Source organism: Poecilia reticulata, linkage group LG6 (assembly GCF_000633615.1).
Source record: "Poecilia reticulata strain Guanapo linkage group LG6, Guppy_female_1.0+MT, whole genome shotgun sequence".
NCBI lineage: Eukaryota > Metazoa > Chordata > Actinopteri > Cyprinodontiformes > Poeciliidae > Poecilia > Poecilia reticulata.
Genome location: NC_024336.1, coordinates 30122769 through 30142515, shown reverse-complemented (window position 1 = coordinate 30142515; position 19747 = coordinate 30122769). Strand labels below are relative to the sequence as shown.

General features: G+C 38.8%; 1 protein-coding gene across 1 annotated transcript in view; it reads right to left on the bottom strand.

The window, feature by feature from the left end:
- The window catches only part of il34 (interleukin 34), a 62225-nt gene extending 43787 nt beyond the window's left edge, over positions 1-18438 (bottom strand). The window contains exons 1-2 of the mRNA XM_008412570.2: positions 18159-18438; positions 3830-4048 (exon numbers count right to left, since the gene is read on the bottom strand). Of these exons, the coding sequence (XP_008410792.1) occupies positions 3830-3869 (40 nt within the window). The 5' untranslated portion in view covers positions 3870-4048; positions 18159-18438. The remainder of the gene's footprint in view (positions 1-3829; positions 4049-18158) is intronic.
- Between the last annotated feature and the right edge of the window lie 1309 nt (positions 18439-19747).

Sequence of the window (19747 nt, the reverse complement as noted above, 5' to 3'; positions counted from 1 at the left end):
GAGACAGCCAGGTGAGGAGAAACTGTTCTTATCTATCGATTCAGTATTTTTATCATACAGACGTTAGGCTGTTGTTGTTGTGCTATTAGCCAGCTGCTAGCTAACGACTTTCCTAGCAAAGCTAGACAACTAAAAAGCTCCCCTGTACCTTTAATGATATCAGTCATTCTTTAGTATCGCTTATGCAATAAGGGCACATCACCCGTCCAAAACCGATCATCTCCATAATGGATATATGTCCAATCTTCTAATTTCCTTTGCTGCATAATGTACATTTCATTTATTCTGGCGTTAGATAAATGTATCTTGAACTAGAATAACACTTAAATAATTGTCCAACAAGGATATTCATTTAGAATTAAAAATAACTCACCCTGAATAACCATGATAGATATAATGAATGTAATAAAAGTTTGTCATAATGAAGGGGGAGAAAACTCAACCCAGACTTTAACTACGTTTTACGGAGTCCTCCAGGGGACATGGGGAATTTTTTTTCTTTTGTGTTCCCTCGCAAAAGGTTTTGCGTTCGCTCGCAATAATCTACTGATCAGTTCATGCGGCATAATTGATACTGTAAGCCATTCTTACGGCGGCCGCCGTACTTTCTGCTTTAATACAAGCTTATAAGGTTTTTCTATGGACTATTGAGTTATTATCGCGGGATAATCAGTCATCTGATTGTGTCTCTGTTGTGTTCGTGGTTCGTATGAAGTTAAATTTGTTTCCTAATTATTCAAAGGAAAAAAAAAACTAACCTCAGTTAAGTAAAATAAAATTGTAATCAAAACTTTTGGAATTGTAATGATTTCTTTAAAAAAAAAAAAATACTGTTTAAAATACTTTTTAAAAAATTAAATAACTCATTTTTACCAAACATAAACATTTATTTGCACACATCATAAATCTTTTGTTGTGATTTTAGGTCCTGCTAAAGACGTCATGTGAGAATCACAAGCAAAACTTTGAGTCACAAACAAAAACTTAGAATATTAAGAAAAGATTTCTGACAAGCGCAAATAAGTTTGTTTTTGCAAAAAAGAAAGTTAACTTTATGAGACAAAAATGTGTGATTTACATTTTTTTAAAGTTTTTTTTAAGCAAAACTCAGTAGCTTTTCTCATGCTGACATTAACAATTAAATATTTGCCTTTCTTTCTTTTTTTTCTGCAGTTCCACATTAAAGTTTGATGCAGCTCTGCTTTCCTGAATGGACCGTCTTCATCTCCACTGTAGCAAACAGGCAGATATTTTTATAGATTACAGTCACTAAAAGGTTGCATTGTGTCCTTGTTTATATTTTTAATAGTGTAATTCTGTAAAGACAAAATATGTCTGGTGGTCTAAATCTTGCTGAATTGCGGGTTTGAATATTGAAAAACTTTTCTATAACAAAATAGACCTGCAGAAAGAAATTACTAATATAATATCTTACATATGCATAGTGTTATGCTCTATATGGAGATGTTGTTAGCTTTGATTGTATATCTCACATTTCTGTAATTTATCATTGTTTATTAAACTCTGAAAGCTGAGAGGCTGTTAATATTCTGTCCTAGAAGGTGGTTAGATGGGCCTTTTTTTGTTGTTGAGCACCTGCTGCCCCTTTAATGGCCTCTGCACGGCCCTGCATATGGGTCAGTTATTTAACCTCATAATCGGGAATATTCTGCTCAATTTGGCTCCCCTGTGAGTAAAATCTCACACAAATGCTACAAAACAAGATAAAGAAACTAATTTCACGTCTGGTTCTGCAAACCAGCAGCAGGATAAAGATTTAGCCTAAAAAAACCAAACAAAAAAACCAAACAAGACCTGCGGCCTGCGGCTCAGCCTGGGAAGAGAGAGGAGGAAGAGAGAGCAGGGCAAGAAAACAGGATCGTCTCTGTTTGAGACATTTTTATATCCAAAAAGTAAAAGGTTTTAAAATGGGTCAGATGTTTTATTGCAAGTGCAAACATGTTATAAATTGGAGATTCTTCAAATAAGAAAGAAAAATTGTCCACATTATGTTTTTTTCCCCCAATTTAACCAACTACCTCCTTTTACAACAAACAAATCTATAAAACTGTTTAAACCTTAAAAAGATTAAAGTGATTATGTATTTTAAAATGGTTCCACTTGACTGCTTGTTGGTCTGAAAAACTCATTTGTAAGAGAACTTTGCATGATTTAAAACTGATCTGTCAGCTCCGTCTCACTCAATAAAGCAATAAGAAAGATGTGGCAAAGTCACAGAATGGAAATATGCTTTGCACCAGCTGCTAACCAGCTAGAAAAACTTTGACCAATTGCCAAAAGGAGAGCAACAGAGAAATGGAGTAAGAAAGTCATGTTTAATTGTCTCTGGACAAAACAAACTTAATCGTTTTCCTCCAAGTTTCAGGTCCCAGATTTGTAATTTGGGTTTTTCATGAAGCACCAGGGAGGAAAGGGCTTTTCTGGGGACATGAAATCCATCTTGCATTGATTAAAACGTAGAAAATTCAGTGGTATTTAATTACAAATATGAAAAAGTCAGTCATCAAAACGCCGGACGGCTTCAGTGGGAAAATCCAGTTTAAATCAGCATAAAAATGAAACAAAAACACAAACATTTGGAAAACGGCACCAAGTAAATACACTGGAAAAGCAGAGATCCAAGTATGGAGCCTTGTGGTACGCCTCCAGGAACGTCAGCAGACAAAGGCATAAAACTAACGGGGTCCAAACCATTAGAGGAAAAAACATCTGATATATGCATGACAACGAGGAATAACAGCGAACAGGAACCGCTTTTGGTTTTTGTGAAGTTATTTAAATGATACTGTGATGATAAATCATGCAGCTCTTACCGAGAAGAAGTCTATGTTGTGTTAAAGCTCAACATTCTGCATCAGTCCCTCCTTTTAGCTCACACTGAGGTCTGTTAGTACAAACTACATCGTTCATTTGGCTCCGCAAACAGCAGTCGCCTTCAAAATAAAAGCATTTTTAAACTAAAAGCTGATTTCTGTGCTGAAATAACACTTAATGTTGATTTTAACATCCCAAAAACAATTTTTTTCCCCCAACATTTAACTAATTTTCTCGTTACAAAAAAAAGAGAAAGAAATTCTTTCAACTTTAACCACAGATATTTTTATTTGTGTGACAATTTTCATCTGGTTTTACTCCAACTTTAAGGCTGTTAATGAACAGAGGCTGAGATTTTAGATGCTGTAGCTACTAAATGTTTCAATCTAGGTGCATCTTTTATATCATAGGCATCTGTTTAGAAAGCTAAAGTAGCCAAAGTCACTATTCCAAAGAGTTGTTCTTCTGAATTAGAGAAATAAGAGGTAAGATACTGACTGACTTGACTTATCCAACATAACCCCAAGCTCTCCCCTGAAGTCAGTAAAATTCTGGCTTGTTTGAGTAAAATCTGCTCAAACTGCGTCGTTGTTGTGATTTCCATAAGGATGAATGAATTAAAGTGAATAACGACTGTCCACTAAAAACCTCCGTTTCAATCACATTCAGGAAATCCAATCGTTTTTCTTAAAACAGCCAAATATCATCACCAAACGCTTTGATAACACAGGAGACCCGGACAAATCCTGCAGAATCCATCCAGTTTTGTTGTTTTGCAGCGACAAAAAGTTCCCGAAACGAGACAAAAACCTTCCAGAACTGAGACATTTCTGAACCGCAGGTGGTAAACTGAGCCCATGTGGACCTGATAATCCGTCACAGAGTCCTCACTTATCGCCGACATGTTTCAGGGAGCTTTCCTGCCGTCAGCAGATTGCGCTCAGATGGAGAATCAGCTTGAACATCAGCAAAAAGCGAGGCGTGCGTCTCTTACCCAAAAGGCCCCCCAGGAAGCACAGCGACGGTTGCACCATGCTGCTCGGCTTTCCCACGGTGCTTCAAACGCAGCACAAACACGACAGCGATGCCTGCAGCTCTCCGCTGTGCGGATGGACACGCATGGGGCGGCTGCCTGCCTCAGCTCTTCATGGCACCGCCGAGCCTCTCAGACCGACTGAGGCAGCTCACAGCTCCAGACTCTGCTGCCGATAGTCTGGAGGAGAAAGCAGAAGAGAGGAGAATCCAGCAAATGTCTGCAGGAGTCTGACCACGACCTAAACTGAGCTGCGGATAAACACGCGCCCTGTGGGTTTCCTTACATGTTTTTATTTAAAACTTGAAATGTTATCAAAAATGTTTATTGGATTTTTTTTTTTTTTTACGCACAAGTGAAGAAAGAACATTCAGATCTGAAACAAAACCAAATGTATGTGAAGATAAGAGTCTAAGCCTTTGGCAAAAAGTAATTACATAACCTTAATATTTTCCATTTACTTTACTTTATATTTCAAACCCTTTCAAATATCATGACATATTTTTAGATAACTATTTGTTTGAAAATGAGGTAGGCAGAAGTCTGAACTTATTGACCTTTTATGTCCATATGCATTACATTATTCTACACATTATTCTTTATTTTTAAAATATATTTTTATACATGTTATCAAGAAAATAAATGAGTCAAGAAAACATTCTGATTATTAACACTTTTTGAAGGGTAATTTTGCTTACAGAGATATTATAACACATTTCATTTATGGTTTCAGTTGTGTAATAAATATAAATATTATCCATCCATCCATTTTCTTTACACCTTTGTCCGTATATATATTATAAAACAGGTAAATCAAGTACGGCCTGCATGGTGGCCATTACAGTTCAGACCAGCAGGACAGGTGGTTGATGCAGATGGAGGCTTTTCATTTGAACACAGGGTAAAAACTGATGCGTTTATCTTTGAAAAGCATTAGTAGAGCCTCCTGCGCAACCAACAAGAATGCAGAAACAAGTGGTTTCTGGACGGTAAGTCAAAAGCGAAACACTTGTTTCTTACAGCAGCCATTGTACAACACATGCAGCCGCAAAACCAGCTGACCAAACGTGCTGGAGCTCGTCATGGGTTGCTAGGTATCGGGCGGAACTCTGCTGGGGTTGCTAGGTTACGGGCGGAACTCTGCTGCAGTTGCCAGGTAACCGGTGGAACTCTGCTGGGGTTGCTAGGTAACGGTCAGTGCCTGCTGATTTGTGACGTTACATTCTGAAGGTTTTCAAGATAGAAAAAAAAAACATGAACTAATTGCCACAAAATGGCTGTTTTTATTTTCTAATAACTTGGGGTGTTTTTAGAAGCAGTAGAAATCCAAATGGAACAACAAAAATGTGCAAAACGTGAATTTTGCATAATAGGTCCCCTTTAAGAAAGGTGAATGAGAAGTGAGTGTCACACTTCTCAGCTTCCCGAGGAATGTTTGCCCTCGATCAGCGGTCTTCAGGAACTTTACCGTTGTGGATCTGCTGTTGGGGTCATGAGAGTTTGGTCGTCTTCTTCACATGTGTTTTTCGGATCTGGAGAAAACCTGCGACCATGACCAGGATTCTTGTCTAACCAGAACAAGACCCGTGCATGCATTCTCGCCACAAAGTGGAGCGACTTGAGAGGACGGAGCATCCAAAACTGAAGCTGCCATCAAGGCAACTACAATATATTTAATTCATTATTTTAATGTTTGGTTAGAAATGGCAATAAATGCACATTCGTGTGGGTAAAGTTCATTTGTTTGGTTAAAACGCATCAAGATCTAAGGGGGAACTTATCTTTTGTTCCACATGCCACATTTTGCCCATGGGAATCATAAACTGGCACACCAAGTACTCTGCCCACCTCCGCCTTATTGATCACTTCCAAAGACTCGATTGGTGCTAGCGCTGCATGTGACTCAAAAATATTGTAATCACAGAATAAGTGTTTTAATAAAGTGTATTATCCCAAAGGAATATTTGGAGCAGCTACCATGTTTCACTGGCGGGATTGTTTTGAAAAATTACGCACCTCTAATTGTAACTACTTTTTGCATTAAAGAGGCCAAACTTTGGCCTCCGGCTGTAACGTTAACACCAGGAAACCGAGATCCTGCACGTGCAGGAAAGCCTTTTGTGTCTGAAGTGTTTATAATAATAAGTCTGGCTGGTGGAGCAGAGCTGCAGCCCAGAACTTAAACCGGAGACAGAAGCCAAACGGTGGATGAATTCAGGAGCGAAGAGCAACGAGCGGCCTGCTCAGATTCACAAAAATATCCGGGAGAGCTGATTGGATCAGACGGAGCCTCACGGCCCAGGAGGACAGCGACCCAAAACATTTTGGCAAACCGGTCCAGGAGCTTTCCAGAATCCAGTTTCATCACTCTCACTACACAAACACTAAATTTCACCGAGTATATTTGGTCTAGTTTCCAGTGCAAATGCCTTATTACACTTAAAATAAGACAAAACGAACTTAAAAGTAACTTTTCAGCTTTTATTAAGTCAACAATTCCTTAAAATTGATGAAAAAGTACATCAGCAGATTATTTCACTTACAACACAGGAAAAATGTCTTATTATATGTCTAATAATATGCTAACTTTTTAAGCAAGTATTGACTTAAAACAAACTCCAATGTGTTCCTGAAAAGTTTTTTGCAAGCTGTAATTGTAATAAGGTATTTGCACTAGAAACCAGATGAAATTTACTTGGCAAGATTTTGTGTTTTTGCAGAGCTGAAACAGAGTTTTACTTTGTAAAAACAAATAAACCAGCTGCTGGAAAAGCACCAATGTTGCTCAAGCAAAAGCTTAAAACAACTTATCTGTAATAAATCTATATTTAAATGTAACTCTTAAACCTGTCTTCGCCTATTTCTCTTCGCAAAATCAACTCAAAGCCAAAAAACCAAAAAACTCCGCGTTGTCCGGCTGTAACTCGATCACGCTTTGGTAACCAGGTGCAACTCCAACTCTCAGACTTTACGAGTCCAACGTAAGATTGTTTTGACTCAGAGACTCAAAAACAGACTTCCAGCAGCGTAAATGGCTGAAGACTCTGGCAGGCAGCGGGAAGCGAACCGACAGGAAAGTTCACACAGCCAAGGATTATCCGGAAGAGTCGAGAAATAACAAAAAAACTCCTGGAGTTGTAAAACTTCGATGGGAAAGTTTTTGATATGAAGTTACACATCAGTGAAGCATCGCCTGTCCTGTTCCTAACCGGTAGTTTTCTGCTCATGTGGTTCCGTTTATCACAGCTGTCAGGGTTATTCTGAGACATGAGCTCCGATTTGCTCGTTAGAGGGACTGAACAGATGCAGTGGCTCGTCGAGACTCTTGAACTTTTGGGTTTGTTTGAATCTGGAATGATGTAAAACTATGTTCTGCTCTGCATCTTTCATTGATTATGAATAAACTGAGCCTTGGCTTCGTAGCACAGGGTGGATCATCGTGGCGTACATGTTTGTGATTGCTTCAAATGTTTCACGCTGTGCGCAAGGAATCAATGTGATGCGCCACACACACGCACGGCGCACGCAGGAGACCGGCGCCGTCCGCAAAGGCCTCAAAGCCCAAGAGAAGAAAGAATTACAATAAATTACAAGCTGTGCATAAAAATAAATCAAAACAAAACAAAAACATTACATAACCAGGTGCAGAATATGGTTTCAATGGATTAAAATTGATCAAAATAATAATTTATGTTAAAAGAAACACCAGTGATGTTGTTTCAGCTGAACTCATTAGTTGCTCTTCAGGGCGGGCGACATGGACCGAGAATTTTACTGCAATTTTTTGAGGAACTAATGAGATGACCATAAAAAGTTATGAAAAAAAAAATACTCATGGCACAGCATTCATTGCCCCAAAAACACTAATAATGTTCTTGGAAAACGTTTCCATTTGAGTTACATCTTCCTCAGGACACCACTGACTTTATCATCATAACCTCACACAGAAACGGCATTTAATCACATTTTCAAATTTTCTGATATTTGTTGAGGCTCGTGCATCAGAGGAGAAAATAGTATCTTTATTAAACGTCATTAAATTTAATTTACTGAAACATTGATATCTGAAACGTCTATCATATCTGAAATTGTGTCTCTGTCTCTTTAACAAGCTCCTGCTCTTTCTGAAACTCAGCCTCAAGCGATGGCTCCTCTATTAAAACCCTTTAACAACGTTTTTACCAGAGGTAGCTGCTGTAATGAGCTCAGCTGGAGAGCATTTCCACCAGGTGTTTGCTAATTGCTGCTGGCTAGTCTGAAGGAGCTGAGTGGGGGAAGAGCTGCTCTGTGAGACAGAAGCTCGGAAACTGCAGCCTGAAGGCGGAGCGAGGTTCATCTGAATGGTTGCCATGGAGATTAAATCCATCCATCCATTTTCTTACACCCTTGTCCCTCAGTGGGGTCAGAAGGTGCTGGTGCCTCTCCAGCTAGCGTACCGGGCGAGAGGCAGGGTCACCCTGGACAGGTCGCCAGTCTATCACAGGGCAACACAGAGACACACAACCATGCACACACACACTCACACCTAGGGGCAATTTGGAGAGGCCAATTAACCTGAAAGTCATGTTTTTGGACTGTGGGAGGAAACCGGAGTACCTGGAGAAAACACACACATACACAGGGAGAACATGCAAACTCCACGCAGAAAGACCCGGGCCGGGAATCGAACCCAGAACCTTCTTACTGCAAGGCAACAGCTCTACCAACTGCGCCACTGTGCAGCCCCTGGAGATTAAATCATTTCTCAAAAAAAAAAGATCAAGGCAAAACTCCAGGTTTGTTTTAGATGAGGGAATCACGTCATAAAAGTATATTTTATATAATACTGCCTTTAAATAAAGCAGAGCGGATCGAAGCAGAAGGTTTATTAATACATCTGGAGTCATTTTAGATGTTACAACCCTACAAATCGCAGATTTTCCGATTATTTAAAAGTCCTCTAAAATGTAATTTGTTTAGAGGACGAGCAGCAGGAGCCAAAGTCTGACCAGCATTTATTCAATTAAAAAATTAAGTTAATTCATAAATGGCCTAATGCATTTTACCATCAGTCACTGTGCTAAAAAAAAGTGAGACAGAGCTCCCAGAGGAGGATTTAGATGGATCTTTGAGGTTTGGAAGTCAAGTCCTGGTTTGTTTAACGGTGCGATTACCCGGCTAATTATCAGGCGAACGCTGCAGGAACGCTGCAAAAATCCTGCCGGAAAGGAAAATATCAAACGGTTTTATCACAAAAACAGACGCTTCCAGTTCATCAATCCTTCATCTTGTGCATAAGGGAAATAAAGGTTTTAATAAATGTCAGATTATGGAGTTTGGTGTCTTTTCTTAATGATTCTTGGATTTCAGGTGGAGAAAGTAGCTGGAATCGAACTGAAAACATTCCAAAAACCACTTCCCACTGAGCCGAATCCCCCGTCTACGCTCTAAAACCAGACGCTCTGAGTTAGCTGGACAACATGGCTCTGAAAAATAATTTGAAAAATCCATCTCAGACATGTTTTCCTGATTTACTCTGCTTTATTGTTGCATAAAAATCCAACACTGATATTATTGTGACTGCAGATAGTTTGTGAATGACTCATTACTTCATTGATGGCTAGCAGAGCCGTGGTCGGGATCAGCTGGACACTTTCAGCCTGGACACAAACCGACACGCGGGAGAAGATCTGCTCTCCATTAAGACACGACCTTCAGCAGTAATCCAGACTACAAAGGCCTTTCAGATGCAATTCTCCACAGAAAGTGAGGATTTGACTTATTGTTTGCTTTTATAAAAGCTGCACCAAAAAAAAAGTGGAGGTTTGGAAATCTGAGAAATCATCAATCAAACTTCAATCAACATTATTCATAATGTTTGTGCACACAAGCAACGAATTTGACTTTGGTTCCACTTTGGTCTCAGCGGAGACGATTTAAATATAAACATATAAGAAGAAGATAAGTATGGTATTGATCTGAGCTCTCGCTGCTGATCAGAGAGCCTGGAGGACAGAAACTGTCTGGGTTTTGCAAACAGCGCTCTGTGGCGCCGACATGAAGGTAAAAGTCAAAACAGCCTGTGTCCAGGGTGTGTGGGGTCTGCAGTGACGCTAGCTGCCTCTTTTGTGACCTTTGACCTGATTAAGTCCTGGATGGATGAAAACATAGGTTAGGGTTTTTAAGGTTAAGGTTCCTTCCCTGAGGAATCTCTGATTCCTCGTCTGCCAAACTGGGTGTGAAAACGCCCTGAGCTTATTTCTCCCTCTAAACCACCAGGAATACAAAGAGTCATAAGAAAAATCTTTACATAAAAATATCTTGGTGAATAATTGAACATTTGAGCCAGCTCTGACGAAAAGTTCACATTTTTGGTTTATGGAATATACATTTTTGACGCACTTCATGTATCTCCCAACGTCTGAAAGCATTTTGTTGCATAAAACCGTTCATAAATGAAACTGGTGGTATTCAGACATCACGGCCTCCAGCTCTGGCCAGCATCACCACGTTTCAACAGAAGGCAGACTCCAGAACGGTTTGGACCGTGACTGTGAGATCTCTGCGTCCCCGTTGTAATGTATAATCGCCTTCTCCTTTGTCACAGAGCAGATTCTCAGCCAAGCTGCAGGAAAACACGAGATCATAGAGATAAAAGCAAAAGTTTACAGATTCGGTCCAGTGTGAGTGTTTTTGTGGGTCTGCGTTGGTTTTGTCTTCTTCGATTCCATCCCATCCCCATTATGACGATGCTTCTAAACGCTGCGCTCTCTGGATTTTGTCAGGAAGATCACAGTTAATCTCCCACATCGCCCAGAAATGCCTCTGATGTCCTGATGGGAATCAGGTCTCTGAGAATTCAACCAGCAACATGTGTCATGAATTTACCCAACTAGCAGCATATCTGCTTATTAGCCATGCAGTTGGAAAAACGGTGTAATTATGTCACTGGGGATAAAACTAATCAGAAAATAAAACCAGTTTTAAACATTCCTCCATTTCTGCTTCAGATTTATGGGGAAGAATTACACAAATATTGACTAATTTGAATTATGACTCCGCCAAAATTTACCCTCTCCCGCTCTGTCATCGTCCCTTGATTTACATCTCAGGCTGAACATCTTTAGTCTCTGCAGCTGCACCTGACTGAGCAGCCAGCAAACTATAACTCAGAGAGTCCCTGCAGGGCGAAACGCCGTCGCTGCAGCAGGAGATCAACACGCCGCTGCGAAGGTCAGCAGCCGAACGCAAACCAAATGTTGGTTCATGAGGATGAACAGATCTGTGCAGCAGTTACAATTAAAGCAAACGTCCACGATGCAAACAAATGTGAATCAAAATATTATTTTTAATACGCAGTTGGTGCTCCACTAGGGCCATACGTAAAAAAAAATCTGAAATTTTTAGATTAATTTCAGAAGATTTATAGAGAAAAAAAGAAATTTTCTGAGCTTGAAAAGCCAAAAAATTGACAGAAAAAAATTAGAAATTTTAAGTTTTCCATCTAATTTTTCTAGAATATATATTTTTTTAATTTTGAAGTTCAAAAGTAAAAAGTTTATGACAAAAAACTCAGAAATGTTGACATTAGTATCAATTTTTACAGAAAAAAGATTAAAATTTTTGAGTTCAAAAAGTTGTGGGAAATAACAACTTTTTGGACATTTTTATTTCTAGAAATGTCCACGCTTTTCTAGAAATAAACATGTTCAGAGTTTGAAAAGTCAAAAATTTGCAAGAAAGAAAAATCTGAAATTTTGAGATTGACATCAGATTTTCTAGAAAAACAAGTACATTTTTTAGCTCAAAAAGTTGGAACATTTGCAAGAAAAACACAAAATGTGTTAAGAATCTTACAAATTTCCTACAAAAGCCTTCCTAGAAATGTTTTAACTTTTGAAAAAGAAATGTTTTCTCTAGAATAAGTCTGAGATTAGTCTCAAAATTTCTGAAATTTTTTCTCGCAAATATTAAACTTTTTGAGCTCAGAAATTGAATCAAATTTTATTTTAGAAAATTTCTGAGAATAATCTCAAAATTTCTCCTTTTTGTGGAAATGTACTCCTTTTCTTTTATCAAATTCAAATTCAAAAATACTTTTTAAATGATTAGCTTAATTAATTAATAATTAATTTTATTACTCTACTACTAAGATGCTTCTATTCCAGTCAGAAATTGTTGTAAACTCTTTATGAATTGTGGATATGGCAAAAAATAGAAATTTATTCACCCAAAAATTGTGTTTGTCATTTGCTATGATCGATTTAAAAACACGCTGCATGTTGGCCTCTATTCTGTAACTCCACTGGAGGGTCAGAGGTCACCACACAGTCGGTTGTTAAACCACCATGTGGTGACAGTTTGCTTGTTATGAGACAGATAATCTGTGAAAACATCGATCTCCTCCACTTTCTCCCTTGGCTGCTGAAGAAACGCACTGATCAAAACCAACCAATCAGAGCCAGAAGGCGGGTCTTAGCGCTGCCAATCAAGCTGATTTGTTTGGCAGGGGAAGGGTGTGAGCAGCGTGTACACTTGCAGGATTGACGATGTTTCTGATTGTGAGTGGTGCATTTCTGTAGTTTTCACTGGGAGAAATGAAAGACGGCAGAGGAGTTTGATTTCTTCACAGATTATTTGACTCAAACCAAACCGTCACAGCAAGGCGGCAGGTTCAACAAACATGCGAAAAACATATTTGTCTTACAAAAGTTGCATACTGCAGCTTTAATTCAATAAAAAACACTTTTCTCCTGACAGCGTTTGGCTCGTCTACATGGTATTTTACCGTTCCAGTAGAAAAGAGTCCAACTTGTGAAAATACAGAATCCTCCTTTACAAATGTTGTCAGATTAATGTGTTGCAAAGAGAAATCGCTCTCAATCATGACCACTAACCAGACTAGCACACTTATGTCATTAAAAGTGAGATTTAGGTGAATTTATCTGAGCCTGTGTGTTGGATTTTACCCCTTCAAGAGAAAATCCCAGGTGAATTTACAGTCATGAATCCCATTTGATGCTTTTACAATCACAAATCTTTCCAACTTGGAAACAGAACGGTTGAGATAAACCACCAAATTCAGCCCCATAAAGAGCGTCGACATCCGACTGCATCTTTATTCCAACGGACGAAGCCCCAAAACCAACATATCAAATATTTTATTGCTTCTGAAAAATGCCAGCAATCCGTTCCACTGCACCGGGAGCAAAGCAACGAATCCCTGCAATGGTTTTGATGGAAAATCCCAAAACTATGTGGGGAAAAAAATCACCGGATTAGAGGCAGAAGCATAAAAACGTGTCTCCCAGACAGGATTTCTGGTGTGAAAACAGGGATTCACTACTCAGCTGAAAAGTGAGCTACAACTTCCAAACTGCTTTGTGTTGCATCATATTGTTTCATTTGGTTTTAACTTATTAACTCAGATGTAAGCAGTGTTGCGCAACTTCACCAGGAAACACATTAAACATGAGCAGGCTGGCAATCAGTCAGTCGTTTTTTAACTGCATCAAATTTGCAATCAATGTCATCTTTTCTTAAAATAATTGCGTTTTAACCCTTGTAGGCCAAGGTCTAAATGGCCATTCCGCCGCGCAGTCTCTCTTCTCAGTGCGTCAGAGCTACTACTAACACTACACACCCCACAAACTCTAAATAACATACTTACTGTATAAAAAACCTATCGAAACACTTAGTAAAATCCACAGCATCAATTCTCCCTAGTCTCTTGCCATATCCAACCCCCCCTTGTTTGTCCCCACGTGTCTCCGTTCTACCTAGCAACAGACCGTCAACACATTTTCATTGGTTGTGTCGAAATGTGGTACAGTTAGACCCCMACACAGTAAGGCGGAAATGATCGATCATATTCCTGGCTTTATTTTCAAGTAAATAACCACAAAAGCAATATAAAAACACCACTTTTATAAAGTTTGAAGTCCGTGCTGTCCACCAGAGGTGAAATGAACACTCGGTATACCGTCTGTGTTATTACGAAGCCTTATAAATGTGTCACATGCTTGCCCGCTCCACAGCGGGCTTCGTCCTGGTAATTAACAAGAATAAGTAATTACATAAATTATGACGCAATACTTAGTTACCACAGGTCTGGACTGGATCGGCGCCATTTTAACAGGCAAGTGCAGCGCAATGCACAGCGGACCCATGGCTTCCAGACCAACAAAAAGATATTCGCTCTTCACCAACGTGTGAGAGGAAGATACATGAACAGCATCAGGATGGAGATTTTCCTGAGCGATGGAGAAGGAAAGTCAGACGACGTGAACAAGCTGCCTCCGATGTCCCACTACGACGTAGTTCACTACTTAGTGAACACAAAGACACAAGATGGAGGAGCTGCCAAAAACAAAACAACAAAACGATAATGAAATAGATTTTATAAAGAGGAGCGCCACCTACAGACGGTAAAAGACAATGATTTAAAGCATTAAAACAGAGGTTTTAACCTAAATAAGCAGCCATTTTGCTACATTTGACACCAAAAAGCAGCAGGAATTACAGAGCTGCTGTGTGATTCCTAAGAAACGGAGCTGCAGGAACTCAGACAGACAGTCCTGGGAAACGTCTGCGCCTGTGCAAAGTGTTGCTAAAGCCGTCAGAAACCTTTGCTTTCATGCAGCAGCACACGAGGAATGCAGCTTCCACACACCTGGAGAAACTGAAAGCGCTGCACCCGTGACCCCGCCGTGACCTTTCAGGACCAGGAAGGCCGAAGCAACCCTCAGTCAGTTTAAACAAACATCTCTAAAGTATCGTTTCTGGGTAAATGGAAAGTCTAGTTTCATTTCACTTTTGTTTTTTAATCTTGTCCTAATGCAAATACTGTATTTGAGTCAGAAACCTAAAAATATTTTAAAGTATTGAGAACTTTTTTAATCATGTTACATTTAGATATATTGTGTGTTGATGTAACAAGAAAACCGACTCACCTCACAGCAACAAAACCTGCCTGATGGGATAAATTAAGTTGATTGATTTAACGTCAACTTCCTTCCTTTAGCCACATTAAAATTAAAATCTTACTTGTGTTAGAAATCCAGCTGCTGAATAATGACAGAACCACACTCAGAAAGTGCTGAGTCACTGGTTGCCATGGTGATTTCTCCCTCATTTTCTTTTTTTAGAAAGCAGGTGAAAGGTGAATCCCACAGACCCACACAGAAAAAGACAAGAATTGAAAGCCTTAAATAAAATGTAACTGTGAAAACTGTTTGTTATATTAAAAATATTCCTTGTATGCGAGTGGGAGGAGCTTCTGGAAGCAACATTTCTACATTTTTATGAGTCTCCTGTGTTTACTGTGGGAGATACGAGGGATTAAAGAGCGCTAAAGACGGTAGGGAGGAAGTAAGAGGTCACCTGGACTCAAGGTGTTTTAGTGTTCACCCTCTGAACTCTGGCTGATTTAAATCCAAACTGCAAGTCACTCAGCACTGGGTGAAAACACAGAAATATTTATATTGTGATGTATAAATGATAGATGTAGAAATGAAAATGTTCTGTTTGACGTCACATTTGGCCCATTGGAGGTGGAACAAAAAGAAAAGACGAGTTGCATCAATATAGTCAAATTTTGAGATTTTTTTTAATATTAAAAAATCTCTTTTTGAAAAGTCAAACATTTGCTACGGTGAAATTTAAAAGTTTTGAGATCTCAAAAATTATTGAGGAAACAAACATGGAATTTTCTGAATTTCTAAAGTCAAAAATGTTCAACTTTAGAAATTTTCTTTGAGTTTAAGACGCTGAAAATGTGCGACTTTTCATGTTGAGAAATTTCCACCATTTTTCTAGAAAATTTCTGAGTTTAATCTAAAAATTTCTGAATCTTATTCTGGCACATTTTCAACTTTACAAAATCAAAAAATTCATTGATGTTTCCAGAAGGATTTTGATTATAATTCCAAAATTTCTGATTTTTTCTAGAATTTTTTTTTTTAATTTTCAAACTCAGAAACTTCCATGTTTTTTGAGAAAATCTCTGAAATTTTTTGCAGAATTTACTCTTTTAAAAAAAAATCTACAGTAGTCATAACACACTGTTGTAGTTCTGTGGTAGAAAGAGAAAATAAATAMATTTTGAACAGTTTTCTGTAACACTTTATTTGAAGGGGTGTGAATAAGACTGACATAACACCTGTCATAAACATGAAGGAGTCTTTATAAATGTTTATGACAGTTGTCATGAAGTGTCATTCGGTAAAAAATGACACTTTTAATGCAAAGTTGCTCTAAAAGTTGCACTGAAAGTCCATTAAAAATGCCAACTTTGCATTAAATTATCATAATTTACAAAATCATGCAAAGTTGGCACTTTTAATGGACTTTTAATGCAACTTTTAGAGCAACTTTGCATTAAAAGTGTCATTATTTACTGACTGACACTTCATGACAACAGTCATAAACATTCATAAAGACTCCTTCGTGTTCATGACAGGTGTTATGTCATGTTTATGACGGCGTCATGTCAGTCTTATTCACACCCCTTCAAATAAAATGTTACCAGTTTTCTTTATTCAAGTAAACAGCAACTTCCTGAGAGCCGTTTAAAATCTGAACATTTTTTCTCCTGGAAAGTCCTGAGAAGTGGGTTGGTTCTCTTTATTCCCATGACAGAAAACATTTCATTGTCATTACCACACATGATTTTGATGCATTTTTTTGTTGTTTGGGTTTTTCCACCCTCACAATAGAGGTGAAAACCGAAGTGACTCCTAGAAAAGCTGCAGCAGGCTGAGCAGTGAACCAAATACGTCGAGACGAGAAGAGAAACCGCCTTCAGATGCAGCACAGGTTGAATTTTTACCCTCTGGTTTCTGCAGCCCAGACGGTTCTGATGCATCACCCCCCCCGCCCCCCCCTGGTCACAGCGACCGCAGGACGCCCACAGTCTGAACCTCACCAAACCTCATCTTAATCCTAAAACTACTGACGCCGCCCAAAACGTTAGCATGCACACATATATGTATATAAAACCCCAAACCTCAGGCTGGTTCTGAAATACAGCAGCAAACAGGAGGAGGAGGCGAAACACGCGGGTCGAGACTGACTCACTGCATCGCTCGCTCCGTTTTATGTTTGCACGTTTTGGTCCAGAATGCTATAATCAAATCCCAAAACAAAACGTTCAATGTGCTGAGGAATGCAGAGCGTGTGAATCAGAGGAGAAAAATGTCAAAGAACATTAAATGAACATTTATCTGCTGAAAGAATCACATTTTTTCATGAAATCACTTTACATTTTCCATGCAGAAATCAATTGAGGCATCATTATTGACAACACTGTTCATTTTTATGTGATGAAGCTCATATTTCTTTAAGAAACTAAAAGGAAATCAGCTTTAAAAGCTCTTGATGAAAGAGACGAAAGCACAAAAACTTCTGCAGATCAGAGATGCATCATCAGGCTGGAACTAAAATCCTGCTACCTTTGAATTTTTCAGATTCAACAACAAACAAATTGTGTTTCTGTGTTTTCTGCTGGATCTTAAAGACAAATATTTGATTTCCTCTCTGAATAAGTTTTTCCAAACATAATTTGCTTTATTTTAAGCCAGATTGAAACCCATGTGAACATCTGCAAGGATTTACATAAATATGAAGCTTTAAGGTTATTAATATATAAGAAGGAAACGAGTATTTTTATTATATCTTGATTTATAAGTTGCAAGACTGTTAATATGAACATGTAGGCAAGAAAACGGATGTTAGGACTTCAATGCATAGAAATACTCAATGCATCTCCTAGACTTGTTCTGCTGTTTCTGTGCTTTCAAATAAACAAATAAATGGAATAAAAAAGAAAAAATGTGTCAACAAACATCAATAAAAACAATAACTGAGTCAAAGACCCAACTAGACTCACATTAAAGTCAGAAGAATGAGGTAAAAAGATGTTCGTGCAGAAGTTCTGGGTGCAGCGCAAACTCTGTCCCTGTTTCCATATTTATTATCTGATGTGATTATCTAAATGATTCCAGGGGAGCAGAGGCGCACCGCTTCCACCTCTCCACTCCGCAGCCGAACCATGAGCAGACCTGGCTGTGACCCGGATCTGCAGCCCTAATAAAGAGTCACAAATGTCAACAGCCAAACCTGCGCAACGTCTGACGCAAACCGGGAGGAACGCACGTTTCGCGCACCTTGACGAAAGTGAAAGTGTTACACCGCTGCGCACTTTCAGATAGAAAAGCCCCTCAGCTCAGCGGGGTGTCCGAGTTTAACAGTCTGAGCTAGAAACGGTCTCACCTTAAAACCTGAGCGCTGTGACCGTGGGAACTGCCCTTACCTTTCAGAACCCGCCCAGAATGTCCCAGAAAAGCCGCAGCAGGTAAACACGCAAGAGGCTCGACTGTCCCGCTGCGCTCCGGGGATGCGTAAAGTCTCTGCGCGCTCAGACGCGTTGGCCCTGTTGATCTCCTGTCATCTAAGCGGATCGATAAGAATCCATTCACAGAGCTGTGCGTAAAAATCGGCGTGGGAAGGTCATTTTCGGTTCAGTCCACGCGTGGAGCGCCGCGATCTGTGGCTGTACGTTCCGCCAAGTGCGCAACAGGGAGCCTGCAGCTTCTTCCAATCACTTCACACCTAAATACTGGCTGGATTTCAAAATAAAAGCACGTCTGCGCACACCTCCAACCCCCTGGCAGAGCAGCCGACTTCCTCTTTTCCAAAGCAAAAGCACAAGGAGGCAGCAGCGCCGCAAACCTGTCAGCGGGTTTTATCATTAGATCAATGAAAATAATGAATGAATTACTTCCCCTATAAATATCTCATTGGAACTCGGGAGGAGGTTGTTTCAGGAAGATTTTAACTCAAATCTTGATTTATTTGCTGCAACCTGCTCGTTTTCCTGAGACAGAAACTTTTTAAATTCTTTTCTTTTGCTTTAATTCGGTTTTTAATATTTTTTATTTCTTGTCACTTTGCTGCTGTTTCACTGAAATTTCCCCATTTTCGAAAAAGAAGAAAAAGATAGGATATTTCTTCTTCTTTTACTATAATTAACTGAACCTCCTTCAATGTTTTAGGATCAATTGGAATATGATTGAATTTAAATTGTTTTTCTTGTAAAGTGTCTTGAGATGACATTTATTATGAATTGGTGCTACATAAATAAACTKAATTGAATTTTTAACATTTAAACAATTAAAATAATGATTTATTTTATTTTATATAACGTTGAATATTAATTGTTCGTGTACATTTTATATGTAAATGTGAAAAAGTTAAATGATTTAAAAAACACATTCATTTAATAGAATACTTTTCCTCACATCTCTTAGACAATTATGTTAAACCAAATGTTATCTAAAAAGTATTTTTCTAACTTTTTACCACTTTTAATGTGACATAAATATTGTACTTAGTTTTTTCAGCTTACAAGACGAGGTAGAAACCCTTAAAATAATCCTAGGTTTTCATTTTTTTGCCTTCAATTTCTCACATTTTTTATTTACAGATCTCTTCAGGTGGTTTTGTTTTATTCAAATTAATTAGTGGAACAAGTTTGTCATTTGTTGAGGATCAAAATATAAGCAAGATGAAAATAAATGTGCAGTTTAGTGGAGATTTATTGGAAAAAGAAAACATAGAGCACAAGAGGAAACGAAGCAGGGAAACGGTAGAAACCATCAGAATGACAGACACTTTAGTACTGCAGTGAACACAGACGGTTTAATCAGCACCAGAAACGTCAGATGTGAGGAGATAAAGCTGAGGGGACGGTGGAAAAACCAGGAAACGGAGAAAATGACAGACGGAGCAGAAGGTGAAGCGAGGATTAACCAGACCACTGGACACATACAGAAACAGGAGCAACGGAGAAACTTAGCAACGGAAACAACAGGAGCAACGGGAGCAATGGAAGCAACTGTA